Source organism: Rissa tridactyla, chromosome 3 (genome assembly GCF_028500815.1).
Source record: "Rissa tridactyla isolate bRisTri1 chromosome 3, bRisTri1.patW.cur.20221130, whole genome shotgun sequence".
NCBI lineage: Eukaryota > Metazoa > Chordata > Aves > Charadriiformes > Laridae > Rissa > Rissa tridactyla.
The window spans coordinates 86587384-86604250 of record NC_071468.1 but is presented as its reverse complement, the minus strand read 5'-3'; the positions used below and the strand labels follow the sequence as shown (position 1 = coordinate 86604250).

Sequence of the window (16867 nt, the reverse complement as noted above, 5' to 3'; positions counted from 1 at the left end):
ATAAGGAGAGGTGCCATGCTGCACCTTGTTCCCGCCAACAAGGAGGGGCTGGTGGGGAATGTGAGGCTCAAGAGCAGCCTTGGCTGCAATGTCCATGAAACGGTGGAGTTCAAGATTCTTAGGGCACTGAGGAGCGCACACAGCATTCTTAAGGCAGCAAGGAGGGCGCACAGCAAACTCAGTACCCTGGACTTCAGGAGAGCAGACTTTGGCCTCTTCAGGGATCTGCTTGACAGAGTACCATGGGATAAAGCCCTGGAGGGAAGAGGGGCCCAAGAAAACTGCCTAATATTCAAGGATCACCTCCTCCAAGCTCAGAAGTGATGCATCCCAGCAAAGAGGATATCAGACAAAAACACCAGGAGGCCTGCATGGATGAACAAGGAGCTCCTGCACAAACTCAAACACAAAAAGAAAGCCTACAGAGAGTGGAAGTAAGGACACGTGACCTCAGAGGAATATGGAGAAATTGTCCGAGCAGTCAGGGATCAGGTTAGGAAAGCTAAAGCCCTGATAGAATTAAATCTGGTCAGGGATGTCAAGGGCAACAAGAAAAGCTTCTATAGGTAAGCCAGTGATAAAAGGAAGACTAGAGAAAATGTGGGCCCTCTCCAGAAGGAAACAGGAGACCTTGTTACTTGGGACATGGAGAAAGCTGAGGTACTCAGCAACTTTTTTGCCTCACTCTTCACTGGCAAGTGTTCTAGTTACACCGCCCAAGTCGCAGGGACTGGGGGAATGAAGAACTGCCCACCACAGGAGAAGATCTGGTTCGAGACCACCTAAGGAACCTGAAGCTGGACATGTCCACAGGACCAGATGAGATGCATCTGCAGGTCCTGAGGGAACTGGCGGTTGAAGTTGCTAAGCCACTATCCATCACATTTGAGAAGTCATGGCAATCCGGTGACGTTCCCACTGACTGGAAAAGGGGAAACATAACTCCTATTTTTAAAAAGGGAAAAAAAGAAGACCCAGGGAACTACAGGACGGTCAGTCTCACCTCTGTGCCTGGCAAGATCATGGAGCAGATCCTTCTGGAAATCATGCTAAAGCACATGGAAAATAAGGAGGTGATTGGTGATAGCCAACATGGTTTCACCACCGGCGAATCATGCCTGACAAATTTGGTGGCCTTCTACAATGGCATTGTAACATTGGTGGATAAGGGAAAAGCAACTGACATCATCCACTTGGACTTGTGCAAAGCACTTGACACTGTTTGGCATGATATCCTTGTCTCTAAATTGGCAAGACATGGATTTAATGGACGGACTACTCAGTGAATAACGAATTGGCTGGATGGCCACACTCAGAGGGTTGCAGCTAATGACTCGATGTCCAAATGGAGATCAGTGATGAATGGTGTTCCTCAGGGGTCAGTATTGGGACTGGTGTCGTTTAACATCTTTGTTGGTGACATGGACAGTAGGACTGAGTGTACACTCAGCAAGTTTGCTGATGACACCAAGCTGTGTGGTGTGGTCGACAGGCTGGAGGGAGGGAATGCCATCCAGAGGGACCTGGACATGCTTGAGAGGTGGGCCCGCACAAACTTCCTGAAGTTCCACAAGGCCAAGTGCAGGATCCTACACATGGGAACAGGCAATCCCAAGCACAAATACAGGCTGGGTGGAGAATGGATTGAGAGCAGCCCTGAGGAGAAGGACTTGGGGGTGTTAGTTGATGAGAAGCTCAACATGAGCCAGCAATGTGAACTCACAGACCAGAAAGCCAACCGTATCCTGGGCTGCATCAAAAGAAGCATGGCCAGGAGGTTGAGGGAGGTGATTCTCCCCCTCTGCTCTGCTCTGGTGAGACATCACCTGGAGTACTGTCTTCAGCACTGAGGCTCCTGATGTAAAAAGAACATGGACCTGTTGGAACTGGTCCAGGGATGTCCAAAAAGATGATGAGAGGGCTGGAGCACCTCTCCTCTGAAGTCAGGCTGAGAGAGTTGGGGTTGTTCAGCCTGGAAAAGAGAAGGCTCTTTGGAAACCTTATTGTGGCCTTCCAGTACCTAAAGGGGGCCTACAGGAAAGATGGGGAGGAAGTTACAGAATAATAAAGAGTTAAAAGCAACTGTAGAAAATTTGGCAGAATGGTGTGACAGGGGAAATGGCTGTGCCTAGGGTCAAATAAATTAGACAGCTGAAGCAGAGGGCAGAGAAAATCTGTGACAAAAAAGAGAAAGAGCAGTTTGGAGAAGAGGAGGAACCTTGAATGGGGGAAAAAAAAGGAATGAAGGAGGTGGAAGTGAAAGGAGGAAACGGAAACGCAATTTACCAACAGGGGAGATGGAGACACTCCAGTTGCACTGGCCTGAAGCCCACTCTGGGCTTCTTACTGCACTCCTGATACCCAGCCCTGCTGGTGCAGATGGTGTCAAGGCACGATGCCAACTGCTGATCTTAAAAAGGAGTGCCTTGGGAGCTGTTGGTGCTCAGTGCTCCACTGGATCTGGCTCGCCGTTGATAATGTGTTCCTATAGGCAATGCTTTCAACGGGCATTTTATGGGCTTATCGTGCACTCTGAAGATCTGATCTAAAGACAGCTTGCATTAGTAAGCTTTGTTCATGCAAACAAATGCTTTCAGCATCAATCCTGAAGATGAGATACAAGAGCAAAACTCTAGGACAAGAAAACAGCTTAAGGATTTCTGGGAGGTAAAGGAAGAAATCCTGTTAGGGATGAATTTATGAGGCCAGAGAAAGCAGTTGGAGGGCAAGAAGGTAGGAGCTGTGTAGGAGGCAACCTCAGTGAGGGTACCAGGATAGCCATTTTGTGTGATATAAAGAGCATAAGGAGCTCGCACACAATGTGGCTGGGGTACAGAGGAGCTGACAACACAGAAGTCCTATCCAAATTCAACACAAGCAAGGGAAGGTGACTTTAATGTTGCGAATGTTCAGAATGATGCTGAGCTTTTGAGAAAGGACCGGGAAGGTACCATGGACATAATGATGCAGGGTGGCTCCCATCACTTAGGAAGAGTGTCACTGATCGTAATAACATCTGAAAACATCATAGAGACAAAGATCTTTGGCCATGAAAGAGACCTTGTGATAACAAGCCCCAGGCTTAAAGTAGAGGATGTCACACAACTGCTGTAAAAGACAGCTCGTACTGACAGAAACATGGACAGGGAGCTCTAGAGGAGCGGAAAATGGGTTCCTATTTGGAGACCGGAGTGAGGCAAAATGATTATAACATGTCCAAGGTTGAATGAACACAAAGAGGGTCTGTTAGTTAAGATTAAACAAACATGATCCATAAATCTTGCACAGTGAAATCTCTTCTGCTGAGAGTTGTTTGTCTGAAAGGTGGTTATAATGCTGTCCGGGGAGATTTTAGTGTTAAAAGAGATTTTTTTTTCCCCAGCAGTTGGGTCTGGCAGAACAGCCTGGGCTCAGCTCCAGGCCATTTTTTTTCCCTATTGCTCATCCTTTCTAGCAGATTCTGCAAGTCTAATTAGCAATACAGGTTTTGGCCCTTTTGTTGGCATAACGATGTTGTGACTTTTAGTGATTCTTTGTACCCTTCTAGTGACCCCTGTGCAGCCTGGTGGCTTTCCAAGAGCCGGAGCAGTTGGGAAAGCAGCAGATAGCCCTGTTGCCGGTGCTCTGGATCTCAGCTCCTCCCTGTAGGATTTTTGGCACTGTGGATTTAGCAGGAGTAAAAAGCTTTGCAAACCCTGCGGGATTTGCACCCAGCTGACTGCAAACAGCAAACAGGTCTGCAAGGTGAGAAAGCTTTTATTTTTATCTTGCTGCTCTTTGAAGTGAAATTCCTTTGAGGTGATTTGTCCTGGAGATTAGCAAGAATATGTAGTTAAGTCTTTGACTGGCACACAGACATTTTTACAGTGAATTACAATATTGGAGGGCTCTGTAGTAAGTCCCATGCAATAAAGCCTTGCTGCTTTCACTGTGACTGTGTGCATACTATGCATTCACTTATTTGCCATTTTCTTGTCACGCTCTGTCCCAAAGCCTCATCAGCTTTATTTCAGGAATTACTTGGGACCTTTTGCAAAATTCCTGTCATGCAAGCCCAGCCTCAAAAAGACTCTGGCGTGTGCATGAACTCTCATAGGGAAAACCATGCCCGTCTGCCCACCCTTCTCCAAGGTTGTTCTGTCTCATTCTAGAATGGCCACCTTGGGGTACCTGCAGTGCCAAAAATTATGTCGGAGAGTGTGTCTGACCTTGTGGCCTCACATTCACCATGTCAGCAGGAGTGCAAAGGCTGTGGGATTAGCTGGATCTGGGTAGGTGAAAAGACAAACCCTGACGCTGAAAACCGCAGAGCAAACAGTGAGTTTTTATTTGAAAACAGAGTTCAGAGCAAGTGTCTCCTTGGAAGAAACTAACACTTGCAGGATGGCACCATCCAAAGAAACAAGCTAAAAGCCTGTTTATTTCCTCCGTCAACGGCAGCATGAGAATCAGGAGCAAAACTGGACACATCTCTCAGGGACAGCAGGATGCTGGCAGCACACCCAAGGTGGCAGGTCTCTACAGCAGGTGCCTGCACTGCCTGCCAACACCGGTGGCTGGCACTGAGCCCTGGCAGTAGGGCAAGCGGATGATCTTGTACCCCTAAAGGGCTTCTGGAGGCTAGGAAGGCCATGGGTGCAAACCAACCCACCCTGAGCATCCAGTGGTGGTGTGGAGCCAGCCTTTTCCACTTCAAATAGTTTTCCCCCACCAGCCTCCCATCAGCCTCCAGTGAGGCACGTGGCTCTCTTCAGATGATAAAGGCTATAGGGAAGGGATGGATTTCCATCCTGGTCCTTACCACAAGCCTTATGGAGCAAGAAATGACAGTGCTCAGAGAGGAATCACAAAGTCAATTGCTATAACTTCTTCTGCATGATGGATATTGAGGACTGAGTCTTGAAGGGAGGGGAAACAGAGTCAATAACAAAACATTCAGGAATAATCTTCACTGCAAGCTTTTTCTGATGTTATAAAGCATCCTCCTTTGCTCTGTTTTTCTTCCAGGACCTAATTCTGTGATGGAAAAAGGCCTTGACTTTGACCGAAATGCAAAGGAACCGTGTCTACTTCAAAACTGTCTGATATGATCAGCATCTTAACGTATAGGGAACTACACATGAGTGCAAAGAGAACTGGCTGTATCTTTAAGACAAAGTGTCCTGTCATACACAGATGCTGGGCAAACATGATCTCCCACTGCGTGGCTGCAATGGAGACCATGACCCCAGTCCCAGGTGGTCAACTGGAGTAACTCTGTATACAGCACCTATGTGAGGACTGTGCAAACACTGCACCCAGTTCTGATGTCAACCCTGAAAAAGCAGTGAAGGACAGAGGAAACAAGCAAATGACAGAGTCAAGGTTTGGGAAACAGCCCACGCTGAGAAATGTTAGAAGCTTAGTCTTTTGAATATACCTAAGAGGAGATGAAGAGGGGGCTTGATCCACCAGGATGGAGAAGAGACAAGCTAACATAGAATAGGAGAAAATGGATGGAAGCCAAAGTTAAAAAATACTTGCAATTATATTCTGTGCTTATCTGGCATTGTAGTTAATGAACAGAAATTAGGGGTTCGGTGTACAATCCATACAGAAGGCTTTGTTGCTTGTGCTTTGCAGGAAATCAGATGGATGACCACAATTGTCCTTTTTGACTTTACAAATTACAAGACTATTAAAACCATTGGTCTCTTCTGGCCTATTCCATCACAGGGGAAAGTGAGACTTGTACTGGGCGCCACGCTGCTGATAGACAACCCTATGACCACGCACCAGCATTATTCCTCTCTCCCTGTCAGCCTTCCTTAGCGTCAGTACTGCTCTACTGAGGCAGAAATAGGGCAGAAATGACCTCCCAGGCCACCGTGGGCGCATTGGGAGGGCAGTGGACCCAGCTTCTCAGAGCCGCGATACCTCAGGGCTTTCTGATGGGCTTGTCCTGCCACAATTACACCATCCATACAAAGCATGGGTGAAGAGGCAGTTCCTAAGTGAACTCAATAGGTATTTCTTTTCCATTTTCACATATTTATTAACGCTCCTTTCTGCTGTGATTTGTTGTATCGTCACTTAATTGCACTGATGCTGTTAAGCATTTGGTGCAGTGGGAGTTTTTGTTAAAGATGTTAAATAGCAACATGGTTGCGTGTACGCGTTCCTCTCTGCTGGAGACTTTTCAACTCAGACTGCGGTACCTTGCTTCTCACCCCTTTATTTCACTACAGTCAGCACATCACCTCTGCTGCTGCTGTCATGAAGCCTCAACGAAAACAGAGGTTTCATGGCTGTCTTGCATCCACACTGCCTCTGGGAACACGTGCCCTGGGGGCTGATCGTGAGCAGAGCCACTGCATCCATTTTGCCAGTTATACCTCCATGAAGGTGGTGTCACTGCTAAAGCCATTTCCTATGTATATGATGGCTCATGGGCCCCCAAATGCCAACCAGGACACTACAATCACTTTGTAAAGTAGCCCTGACTTGCTACAAGGGAAAACAAAAAAGCACTCTGTTTTGTATGATTCTATGATTCTTCTCTTCCAGCTTTCTTCATTTTTTCTGATGGCTAACACCAATGGTTTGAATTCCTCATGACTGTGACATTCCTGCATTTGCATCCCCGTACACTTTGCAGTGTTGACGGTGATGCGGAGTCATTACAGAATAGAAACAGGGAAAAACAGGAAAGCAGAAATGACATAGGTTCAGTCTGTCACAAGCAGAAATACACAACATTTGAACAGTGATCTAAACACGTCAGCTATATCCTCCAAAAAATCCCAAAGGCTTTCTCCTCCAGGGGTATGTCGTTATGTGCCTAAGTATAAAAATCCTCATAGAAAGTTCCAAATATTCCCCAAATAGAATACAAGTAATCAGAACTCAGTTGTAGCAAAGAACCTTCCTCAACTCAAAACCTCCTAAAATGGCTGTCTACAAGACAGTGGGAGAAAAATATCACACAGCCTTTTTGTTAGAGAGAGAAAGAGAAGAACAGCCAATATTTTAAATAATTTTAAATATCTTAATTCAATACACTGAATGCTCTGTTTCCTCTGATAACTGACCATAGCCTTGAAGTTTGCAGAGATACTTTCATTTTTTCTTCTCAAAAGCTCTATAAAACAAATAGTATGGGAATAATAAAATAAATTCTGAATGTTGGGATCTGAGATCTCAAGTCAGTCTAATCTTCGGTGAATGCAACAGTACCCATGCACCTAAATTTCCTCTCCACTTTCATGTAAATACTCTACCACATTTTAACTATAATAAATATAAGCAAATGCTTCTTTTTTTGCACCCTTTCAAACTTTGAGATACCTCACAAACTGATTTTTTTGGTGGGAGCAATGAGAAAATGCATTAAAACTTGCTCATTGGCAAAAACAGCAACAGAAAATATTTTTGACTGAGAGATCACAATCTGCAAATGCAAACTCTAATTATCTGTTAGTCATTATATCTTCACCTGAAACATGACATTTGTCCAAACTGTAGCTATTTGAATGAAAAAAAGAAAGAGACTCACCTGCCTTTTTTGTATACCTCATGTATTTCTTTTCCTTGTCGGTGGGTTCTGCATTCAGTGGATAAAACCCATCCCCACAACAGCAGGAAGATGCTAAAATGCATTTTATGGACAGTCAACATGTTACCTGAAGGTTCTGTATCCAGAAATAGTCCATACAAGAAGAAGAAAACCAAAATGAAGATCCTGTTCCTCTTTTTAAGACATTATCGGTCTGATCGTTATTGGAAGGATGTTTACTCATACAAAAAATCATCCTGCAGTATTTAATCTGGACAGTGGGGAAAGCAATTTCCACTAAACCTATAAATCCTTCTACGTCAGATGGCAGGGATTTTCTAGCAGTGGTGAATTCACATATTCTCAGAGAACAATTATTTTTTGTCAAAACAGGCTATTTTGTTAATTAGTTTAAACTGAACCCTTTTCAAGTACCTGAGGGAAATGGCATATCTCTCTCTCTGCCTGGTTAACCAAAATAGTGCAGCTAGTCAGGCAGGTGGCATTAGTTGTTCTTTAATCACCGAACTTCTCTGTGTAGCAGTGATGTTTGTTATGGGCATCCCAATAGATTGAAAAGTGATCATAAGTATATAGTTTTCCAGCAAAAACTCGTTTCCGTTTAGCTCTGCAAGACAGTATTTTGACCCTGTGTTGTTTTCTACATTACTTTAACAGAGAGTGGCACTGTGGCTGGAGCGGTCGGTGCTTTCAGGACTTGTGTCACGTACCTCACTGCCCTGCTGAGCAGGGTCCCCGGAAAGAATCCTGGTGTACCGAGGGAGGGGGGAGGACAGCATGGGGGGAAATAGCTCTCCTCTCTGCACAGGGATGTTTGGAGGAATCCTGCCGAAGCAGAGGAGCGAATGCCAGAGCTGCAGGAGGGCTCAGGGGCTGGTGTGTTGGGTCTCATGTGGCTGACAAAATTTAGCATTGGTGCTAAAGAAAATAAAACAGCATGGGCAGAAATACACAGTCGAGCCACCCACATCGCCCATCTCGTTGGAGCTCACCCCCCTTCCTGCATAACCCACAGTTGTGTTTACTCTTCTTCTCCTCTGTGCCTCCGCACAAGGCCTTACGGCTCTGGTCCCACCTATGCCTTATGACGGAGATGTTGCCCAGTGCTCTGCAGACACCACCAGGCCCATCCCATCCCTTTGCTGACATGGCTCTTCTACCTCTGCCAGTTACCCATGGATTTTTATTTTAGACCAGTTCGTCAAGTCACCCCTCTCTTTCCATGAAATCCCTTTCTAAAAACCCTGGGGAGCAGATCTCTACCTGGTCTAAGCTGACACAGCTTTATTGATTTCAGTGAGCATTTACCCTGCCTCAGGATCCACAGAAACAACACATCAAAAGCTACTGAAATTTCAATCCATCAACCAAGATTCAATTTAATGATTTGCTGGGCTAAAACATTTCCTACACAATGTCATGCAGCCTTCAAGAGATGGGCAATCACTCACCAGCAGTTTGTTGCAATGGTTAATCACTGTTGCTGTTCAAAGAAGTTGTACCCATTTTATCTTTGAAAATTATCTGCATTCGGTCTCCACTGATTCACGTATCCTTCTCAAGGAGGATAAAAAGTACCTTAATAACTCTTCTTTTCACCTGTGGCGATTCTAGATATACTCTCTTCAGTCTTTGCAATAATCTATATGAATTTTTATGACATCTTTCATCAAAGGAACTCTTTCTTCTTTTTGAAATACATTTTTGTTCCTTCATACACATTTTAAAAAAATGCTAGTCCCTTGCTTATGCACCGGAGGAGCAATGGGGATTGACAAGCAAGGGATAACTATGAATTCACTCAGCTGCCCTGGAAAAGCTGGACGTCCCTTGGTACACGTGGGAGGAGGGAAACATTCATCCTCTCACTAACAGAGGGAATTTAATAAAAGAAGACATAGAGAAGGCAAAAAAAAAATGTGTTCAGTTCCCCTTTTTTGGGTTGTTGTTCACAGAAAAGTTCAAATATGAGCAATTCATAGAAAAACCCTGGAACAAATCGTCAAACAACTTCTAAACTCCTGGAAAAAAAATGACTGGATGAGGAATAGACGTGGGTCCATGAAGAACAAACATGTTGAATCAACTTAATTTCTTTCCCCACCAGGCCAAAAGGCTTCATAGCCTGGGCAGAAGCAGTAGATTTAGATAAACTTTGAATGCCATCTCACATAACATTCTCATAAGCAAGACGGGGAAGCATGGTCCTCATGAAATATTTGTAGGGCTGATGCAAAACATTGCTAGCTTTAGCTTCTTTTATCTTGATGCACCTCAAGAGCAGTTATCTGTGACTCTACCAACATGCAAGAAAGTAGCAAATTTTGCAAATGATCTGCAAGGAAGTGGTGAACCACCTGGGTGCATAACCCAAAGTGAAGGCTTGAAAGGGTAGAAATAGCACAGTATATGTCTTGAGGTATGTAAAGTCACTTCAAAGAGAAAAATACTCTGTTCCCAATGGCTATGATATACAGAACAAAAAATAATGGGCTGAGGGATTAGTAAGGGAAAAATGAGATTAGATACTCGATTACATACTAGGAATATTTTCTAACAATAAGGACAATGAAGCATTGCAGTAGATTACACGGGCAGGGTTTGCAATTGCCGTCATTACAATTAAGACAGGTAATGCTAATCCTGTTTTAGGACAAATGGCTAAACTATATTACTTCTCAGGGTCACTTCCAGCACTATTTCTTTCTGATTTTCCCAGAGGAAAAATGGTGGAAAGTTGGCATACGACAATTAGAACAAACGTGGAAAATTCAAATATCCAGGCAAAAGACAAATTGTGGCTATGTGCCTTAACTAAAAAAAATTGAAGAAAACAGAAAAACTGAACAAAATATATTTTTCAATATTGTCCTCAAATTTTGCTTAATCTTGAGCTTGATTAGATGGAGAATTAATTTTGCCTGTTTTCTGCATAAGGACAACTAGAGACTAAAGATATAGCACTGTTTTCATTCAGTAGATAGAAACAAGAAAAGAGTGATTATTTTGCAGCGAGCAGTATTTTCAACAAGTTCATCTGCTTTTACAGTTTGTAGACTAGCTGTAAGTTGACGGCAGTCGCCTCAAATAACTTTATTTTTTAAGCTTATCTGCTGATATATTTGGGATCCTAGGGATTTGTGACAAAATATTTTAAATTTGAATTGTTATTTAGTTTTACTTGCTTTGATAATCCCTAGGCATTTTTTTTCTGTTCACCCGTCAAATGAGTGCTCACAAACATGAAATTAAACATAACCTCTGCTTTCCAGATTCCCAACTAGTAATAACTTCAGCACTAACCTTCCACCCACATCTGACAACATTCACCAGATCCCAGAGCAAATTTTAACATGTCAATTGAAAGCTACAATACCATTGATTTTCTTGACTTCCCTTTGACTTTCCTAAGTTTAACACCAGTTGTAGAGATAGGAGACAGCCACCCAAATGTGAAATGATTGCACCAAATCTCTCATAGAGAGTCAGTAGCTGATCCAGGAACAGATAAAGAAGTAGGGGTGGACTGCAGACCTGAAGTCAATTCAATGTTGAGTTTTGCAGTAGGAAAGGCTTTTTTCCTTTTTACGGTCGAAGCCATCTTTCCTGGAATGGTTTTGTGCTTGAAGCTGGATACCAGGCTTATATGGGTTAGAGTAGGAGCTGAATGCAAATAACAATCCACAAGAAAAAAAGCATCTTAGGCACCTGAAACAAACGATATTAAACAGGAGAGGTAACAAAATGTAGATCTCTTGCTCAAGCAGAAATGAATAAAGTTCGAATCCTTCGTCTTGGAGGGCAGTCCCCAGTAGCTGACCCCGTGCACAGAGGCTTGGCTTCTCCCTGGAGATGCCACCCCCAGCTCCTGCTGAGCTGAGGGGCCCACTTGACACCCACCAGCTGGCACCGCTGTCCCTGCTCCAGGGCTTTAGCACTTCAGTCACTTCGCTCCTCAGAGGAGTTCAATGGGACCGTGGGCTTTTACTTACTTAGAGGCCATCTAAATGCAGGTTTCCCAGGCTGCTTGGGACTCTAATCCTGTATTTCCTGGCGTTTCATTAACAAAGGATGATAAGAAATGTCACAACAGTAAACATTTCATTCCGTTTGACCCAACCATGTTATTATAATTTGTTAAATAAACAAGTTTAAAGCCAACCAAAGATACATTTTTTCCATTTGGCCACAGAAAAGTCAACTATTTGCCCAATTCTATTTAAAACCTGTTTATCTCCTAAATGAGAGCATAGTCAGAAGAAAAAATTGATCGCTCCGCAGAAGGTTAAATATGTCAGCTGGATCCTTCGTGTTTGTTGGATACAGGATCATCTCCGAGGAGAATATTAGTACAGATGATTAATAGAATTTGAACAACTTAGGGATAAGTGGCACACCCACTGAGTTTCACTATGGTGGTGCCAGCAGAGCTGGTGTCCATTCATAGCACTTGTAGCTCCGCTCTTGCACAACTAGAAATCAAACTCTCCAGGAAGTTGAGAAAATGAGAGAAGTGTGAATACGTGTATTTACACTGAGGTGATTAAAACCAAAGGATTCCATGCAGAAAGGGAAAGATAATATTTCCTCTGCAGGCACAAGAGACAAGGACACTCTTCTCCAATCTGTAACTTAATGGGCTGCATTTGTGGGGAGCGGAGACCAGGAGCTGCCAGCAAGAGTGGGGTGGGGGGGAATGTCCCAACAGGAAGATTTTACTTTTCAGTTGTGAAGACCAATGTAAGAGCTGGCATTAAGTGTGCACAAAGATGGGAATCATGCCACTTTACACTGGCCAAAGATTTCACCACCAATAACTTTTGTGCTTTGTTATCATATTTGTCTTTAAGGCCCTGCTCCTCTCTGGTCTTTCTTGCACCCCTTCACTTACAACCTCACATCAGAGCTGATTCACGTGCTCTTTGTGGAAAACTCTGGGACTTCTCCAGGTAGTGATGAGGACATTAGTAGACCTCAAGAAATCCCAAACACTAAAGAATAATTAGATTTCTACACAAGAAGAATGGCAGGGAGGAGACAAGTGCCAATGAACCCATGACCCCGAGCCTTCTTATCACAGAACAAAAATCAGATAGAGGCAAGGCACTGTACATGTGCCTCTAAGCCGCTATAAATCCCTAAATGGATTGTGCACTGCATGAAAGGCAAGGGAAATAGGCCAAGCCTGCACTGGGCAGAAACCTGAAAGGCTGCAGCGAACAATGTGCTTGAGTGAATTGCCGTGCCTCAGGACTAATGCATTCAGCTGCTGCTTCTCACTGCTGAAATGAATAACAATGCTACAGCACCCCAACGAAGCACATCTTTAATACCACTCTGATTTCATTAGAGCTCTTTGCTCAAGGATGTCTTTGTCCACCGAATGCTTCTTTTCCCCCCGCATGATGTGTCATTGTGCCAGTGGAGACATACTGGAGTTTGCAAGTGTCTTTACGTGGTCTTACAGTCTGTCTGAGAGATTATGTGCATTGCGTGCTGAGCTGCGTCCTTTTGTTTCAGCCTGTTCTGCAATTTCCCGGAGCTGCATTAGCTGGATTAGGCGGCTTTGTGTGCGCTCGGCCGTGGGGCACCTGAGTTTTTTGCACGAAGGTTCTGCTACTAAAACTGGAAAAAAGATACTTAAAAAAGTAAAAGAGAAATAAAAGATAAAAAGACACTTTTAGAAGGATACTTGAACATACAGTTTAAGAGGGGTGAATTAAAATATTGAAACATGGACATTAGTGCCTAGTGAAGCCTGTTGGCAAGTATTTTTGTCTGCTACTAGCAGATATACTAGAGGAGGCAGACACAGGATGCTATGGGTATTAAGGATTCACCTGATGCTCCCCCATATATCCTAATCCCCAGAGCACACGGTACACTCATTTACCAGGAGGCACTGCTCTCTTAAAGGGTGTGAGTTTAGCTTTGTTGGAAGATCCAGAGCTAAAAGTTACAAGAGCATTCAGACTGGATTGAAATTATGCTCTGCACATCCTGGATAGGGACTAATTTCACTCTGACTACTAGATTCTGGTCCTCAGCCCTCCTATCCCGCTCACTCGATTCCCCTTATTTTGCAATAAGTACATTTCTTACACGTACAACCCTAGCTAAAAAGGGTTTCCCACTTTTCTCTATTGTTCTTACAGCCCATCTGCATCACCCCATGGGGAACTTCACCAGCAATACGCAAAGGGCCCCTGCCTGTCAACCAGGAAATAATTCAAAATGCTTTTCAAAAGACAGCAACAACATGGAAGAAAAAAGAAGGATGGTGAATCAGAAATTCTTATACACAAACACCAAGACTCCAACAGGGCCATCTTGAGGCAAAAGCTAAGGCAGGTATGAATAACAGCTACAGAACTGTCAATAGCAATTCAGAGAAGGCAGAGGTGCTTAACAAGAGAGTTGTTCTGCCAATATTCAGAGAGGATTAAATGAACAACTGGAGTAATTACAGCCCTCAGCCTGACACTGATCCCAGGCAAAACATTGGAATGGCTGATATGACACTCAATAAATAAAGAGTTAGAGGGTAATTTGATTAATGTCAATTAGCATGGCTTTAAAGAAAAATAGATCTTTCCAAGCTAATCCTTTTTTGATTAATTTAAAATGTGTTTGCTGGAGGAAATGAAGCTATGCAATGTGCATCTGTAAGGCACTTGATGTTGTACCACGTGGCATTTTGATTAAGGAACTGCACAAATACAGTATCAAGATAAAATAATGACAATATTTTCATTATATATTCAGGCTGAGAGAGCTGGGGTTGTTCAGCCTGGAGAAGAGAAGGAGACCTTATAGCGGCCTTCCAGTACCTAAAGGGGGCCTACAGGAGAGATGGGGAGGGGCCATTTCCAAGGACATGTAGCAATAGGACGAGGGGCAATGGTTTTAAACTAGAGCAGGGTAGGTTTAGATTAGACATTAGGAAGAAGTTCTTTACAATGAGGGTGGTGAGACACTAGCACAGGTTGCCCAGAGAGGTGGTGGAGGTCCCATCCCTGAAGACATTCAAGGCCGGGCTTGATGAGGCTCTGAGCAACCTGATCTAGTTGAAGATGTCCCTGCTCACTGCAGGGGGGTTGGACTAGATGACCTTTAAAGGTCCCTTCCAACCCAAGACATTCTATGATTCTGTATTTAAAAACTGGATAAAAAACCCCTTGTTGATATATTACTGTAAATGGCAAATCTTCATCAGGTGAAGCAAGAGACTGGGTCTTTGTCCTGTTCTGTCCTGTTGAATGAGCAAGAATAAAATGCAGACTGCTTCCTGATTAAGCTTGCAGTAACATGAAGTAGGTCAGAAAAACTGAAGGATGACTGACAAAGAGTAAACGGAATAACTTAGGGAAAGATCCAGAAACTACTTGTGTCATTTCACTACAGCTTGCTGGAAAACTACCCATCTAACAGTCAAGAATGTGGGTCACAATTTTAGGATAGGGAGGAGAAGTTCTGGACATCAATGGAGAATGTTCCTGGAAAACTGACTGGACAGTAGCTTCCCATACAAAAAAGTGGCCAAAAAAAATCCCCACTTTTACTTGCTTGTGTGTTTAAAAAAGAGGGTATTGTAAGGGTATGAAGGTTATATTACCTCTTTACATAGATGGTGCAAGCTGTCTGAATCTTGAAAGCAAGTGTTCTCCTCTATCCTGAAAGCTAGAGATTTATTAAAATAGCTTTATTAAATCTGTTACAAGTTGCAGTGTTTGGAAGACCACAGAAGACAAATTTCAAATAGAAATACATTCCCCCTTTTTTTTTTTTGAACAGTAGCCAAGAAAGTTTTTTTTCTCTTCTAGTGTATTTTTTAACTGAAGATACTATGATTTTCTGAAGGACGTGGGCTATTTCTCAGGGATAAATCTGGGGAAGTCCAATAGCTAGTGCCATAAAGAAGAGCTGATTAGATGATTAAATAGTCAACGAGACAGTCTTAGAGCCATCAATTATTGGCACAAGCTAATGTGGCAAATTCTAATAGCGCTTTTGAGAGACAGGTTTGTTTGGATCTGACAACCTTTGTTGAATTTGGCAGTTATAACTGACTTCAGAGGGCAGTGTAACAGTTAAGTTTTACATAATTATTGGTCAAAAAGAAGTTCTTAAGCAAATAACAAATTAATATCAATTGGTATTTTTAAAAATAAAGAGAAGCAAATATCACAATATTCTCCCTTGGTAGATGTACTTTGAGGTACACAGTGGTTTTCAGCAAGCTTCTTCTTGGAATCATGCACTTCCCTGTGTGGCCATCTGACGGACCCACCAACCAGCCACAAATGGCCTGTCTGGCCATCGCTCACAGGACTCACACATTTCAAATACGGCTTCATCACCACTTTTAACTTTTTCAGTCAAACACTAGGCATCTGTATAGCTTATCATTCAGGGATGAACACAAGAACAGGACAATTGAGAAAAGCATTTTAAAGCTACATAGTCTACTGGCAGCCTCTGGACTGTCCCTGAAGCACCCTGCACCTCCCAGCAGCGTGTAAGCAGCCAGGGGGCCTTGCCTGTCCAAATTCCTTACCTGGAGCACGAACAGCTACATCTGAGCCAGCCATCAGGGGCTGCTGGGGAAGTGTTTCTAGGAAGTGGAACATTTTATCGGGAGGCAGCTGTCTTAAGTCAGTCAGGTGCATTGCACCTTCCAGCAGAGACTGTCTCTCATCTTTGAGGAGGACGGCAGCCCAGTGCAGGTGGCTGGCCTAGAGAGCTGCACCGTGGGATCCTCCTTGTGGGCTTGTGAGAGTATTTTTCTAAGTGTGCAAAGTCAATGATGTGACTAATGTCAGCAAGTTCCACCTTTCTATTCTTGTTTTGTTCTCACAGAACCTCATATGTTCTCATACGTATATTCTATTCTGAGCAACCTGATCTAGTGGGAGGTGTCCCTGCCCATGGCAGGGGGGTTGGAACTAGATGATCTGTAAGGTCCCCTCCAACCCTAACAATTCTATGATTCTATGTTGAATGCCCATGGTCAACCTGTCCCCATGGTTTCCTACATGTTTCCTTTCACTGGAGTCACTGCAACCTTTTCCTTTTGGCACAAAGAAATACAGAAGCTTTTGTTTTCCTCTGTGAATATGCTGCAGCATCTCCAGCTCTGTCAACTCTTGAGATATTTCATGGGTTTGCACTGACATTGGAACATGACTGCAGATCCAGGCAGCTCTAATAACAATATTCCTTGAATTTCTGTCCTAAATGACGTTAGTCTGACATTTGGAAGTACCAAAGCTCTGTGAATTATACATGGTCATTTGGAAAATTACCAGTTGG

At 43.5% G+C, this 16867-nt stretch overlaps 1 protein-coding gene across 1 annotated transcript in view; it reads right to left on the bottom strand.

Annotated features, from left to right (window-relative positions):
• Positions 1 to 16224, bottom strand: part of LOC128907526 (gamma-aminobutyric acid receptor subunit rho-1-like) — a 42535-nt gene extending 26311 nt beyond the window's left edge. Inside the window, exons 1-2 of the mRNA XM_054196484.1 lie at positions 16113 to 16224; positions 13021 to 13180 (exon numbers count right to left, since the gene is read on the bottom strand). Coding sequence (XP_054052459.1) covers positions 13021 to 13180; positions 16113 to 16224 — 272 coding nt within the window. The remainder of the gene's footprint in view (positions 1 to 13020; positions 13181 to 16112) is intronic.
• Positions 16225 to 16867: the final 643 nt, after the last annotated feature.